General features: G+C 37.6%; 1 protein-coding gene across 1 annotated transcript; it reads left to right on the top strand.

The window, feature by feature from the left end:
• Nucleotides 1–1,890, top strand: LOC121743776 (rac-like GTP-binding protein 7). Its single transcript, XM_042137144.1, has 7 exons — nucleotides 1–139; nucleotides 217–304; nucleotides 390–457; nucleotides 538–601; nucleotides 694–758; nucleotides 825–890; nucleotides 1,748–1,890. The coding sequence occupies exons 1-7, from the start codon at nucleotides 41–43 to the stop codon at nucleotides 1,793–1,795; spliced, it is 498 nt and encodes a 165-aa protein (XP_041993078.1). The 5' UTR covers nucleotides 1–40; the 3' UTR covers nucleotides 1,796–1,890.
• The last annotated feature ends 831 nt before the right edge of the window (nucleotides 1,891–2,721 follow it).

Genomic DNA, 2,721 nt, shown 5'->3' with positions numbered 1-2,721 from the left:
GAACAGATTAGATGCATAAGCAACCTAAAAGAAGAGAAAAATGAGTACGGCTAAGTTCATCAAGTGTGTGACCGTGGGCGACGGCGCCGTCGGGAAGACTTGCATGCTCATTTCTTACACGAGTAATACTTTCCCAACGGTACTACTGCCTTAATACAACCAGAATCTTCGAGATTAATCATTGTAAATCATAATATTGCTTTCGTTCCGTTGCAGGATTATGTTCCGACTGTGTTCGACAACTTTAGCGCCAACGTCGTCGTCGATGGAAACACAGTCAACATTGGCCTATGGGATACCGCAGGTTCTGATGCTTGTTTAATTATTTATAATATTGGTTAGATGAAGATTTGTGATGAAATTTGATAGCATGTGATTTGATGGAATAGGGCAAGAAGAGTTTTTACTTGCATTTTCTCTCATCAGCAAAGCTAGCTATGAGAACATATACAAGAAAGTTGGACATTGTTCTTCATTTCTATCAGGTTTTTTTCCTTTATATTTTTCCAGTGTGTGATGATTTAGTGTTGATCACAGTGGATTCCAGAGTTAAGGCACTATTCTCCAACTATGCCTATTGTGCTTGTTGGAACCAAAATGGGTAAGATATAAATCTGACCTTTGAAATGAGTGTTAGACTCTTTGAGACATTTCAACAAACATGTAATCTGCACACTTGAATTGGACCACCAGATTTGAGAGAAGATAAGCAATTTCTAATCAACCATCCAGCTGCTCATCCAATAACAAATGCGCAGGTATATAAACAGTTACTTCCATATTTTAATTTCTTCAAATTTAACATTTCTTTCATTTGTAAACAGGGAGAAGAACTGAAGAAGATGATCGGAGCAGTAGCTTATATAGAGTGTAGTGCAAAAACTCAACAGGTAACTAATTAGTACTCCCTCCTCCGTTCCTTCATAGTTGAGGCAAAACTTTTTGGCATGGATTTTAAGAAATGGATATTGAATGTGTTAAATAAATAGATAAAAAAGTAAGAGAGGGAAAAAGTAGAGAGAATAAAGTATAAAGTGAATAAAATATAGAGAATAAAGTATAAAGTGAATAAAATATAGAAAATAAAGTAAAAGAGAGTAAAGTAAGAAAGAAAAAAAATTACTATATAGAGAAATGACTGAACGACGAGGGAACTTCCTAAAATGAAAAAATAATTCAACTATGGAGAAACGGAGGGAGTACTTAATTATTTACTCCATATATTTTCCCTTATTGTCACTCTAGATGCCACTTTTTTTTATTCGTACCACATTACTTTTATAATTAAGTGTGCAGAATTTATCATCATTTTCATAATACTAGTATAACTTAATTATTAAAATTGATAAATTAAAAAATACTCCCTCCGTCCCATAAAAATATGGGCGGATGAAATGGCACGTGAATTAAGATAAAATTGGTAAAGTATGAGAGAGAAGGAGAATGATATGGTAAAGTAATAGAGAGGAGGAGAAAAGTAGTTAAAGTAGAGTTAATGGATAGTTAGACCTATATTATTCTTTCCAAAAATTGAATGCATATATTTTTGTGGGACAGACGAAAATGGAAAGTGTACATATTTTTATGGGACGGAGGAGTAAGATATAAGTATAATTTTATAATTTCAATATTTGAAGGTAAATATAGTTGTAATGTATTATGCTATAAAATATATTTTTTTCTATAACAAATGTTATGGATTAATTAATTTAGCAAGATTCTTAATAATCATTTTTCTTTGTTGCAGAACGTGAAAGATGTGTTTGACACTGATGGGGTACGAACTAAACCCTAATGGCAAGCCCAATAACAGTGACGGCCCATCAGCCCAGAGCCCAAGAAAGAGTATCTGTTCGGCACCAAAGAGTTCGGCACGACCAAAGAGTTCGGACTCAGCCTACAGCTCGGTAAAAGCCGACCAGTCAAGCTCTCCTCTCAGATCGGCAAGAGCTGATCGGTAAAGTCCAGCAGTTCGGTCTCAGCATTCGACCGAACTAGGAGTTAGTGGACTCATGAAGGGCCTCCACGACCTCCGCTATACCCACGATCTATTTAGTGGTACGAAGCAGTTATTGAGCAGTTATTGCTCACCCACGATCTTGTTAGTAGGGCTGCAAACCACGACCTTAGTTCAATGTATAAATAGAACTTAGATCAGATAGAAAAGGGTTAAGCTCTCTAGAGATAAAATACCATATAGCAAGTCTGTATTGTAAGCTGTAATCCCAGATCAAGCAATACAATCTTGCCCTCCCTTCTTCCCGTGGACGTAGATTTACTTCAGTAAATCGAACCACGTAAATTCTTTGTGTCGTAGTTTTCATTCTCTACCAGCATTTACTAACATCAGAAATTCGCGGATCCATCACTGGCGCCGTCTGTGGGAAACAGAGAACAAAATTTGTGATAAAGCGAATTTTTGATCCATTTTTTCCACCCAAAAAATGCATACCAGATCGCAGAGTACCCGTATTCCTGCCCGTGAGAACCAGGAGGAAGCCAATCCATCCCACAGGTCTGGAAAACAGCCTAGGGATAAATCCACCACCAGTTCTCATGGCGAAGGAACAAGCCGCTCCAAAAATCGTCCCACTGAATCTTCCCAGCAGCCCGATTTGAATGAGGCTGTCAAGCAGTTTTTGGAGGCGAAGCAGGAGGAATTCTTAACCTTCCTGCGAAAAAGCCAAAAGCAGCCGGAGACGAAAACGGCGGATTCTCCTT

The sequence above is a fragment of the Salvia splendens genome, chromosome 8 (assembly GCF_004379255.2).
Source record: "Salvia splendens isolate huo1 chromosome 8, SspV2, whole genome shotgun sequence".
NCBI lineage: Eukaryota > Viridiplantae > Streptophyta > Magnoliopsida > Lamiales > Lamiaceae > Salvia > Salvia splendens.
This window is presented reverse-complemented; position numbering and strand designations above follow the sequence as displayed.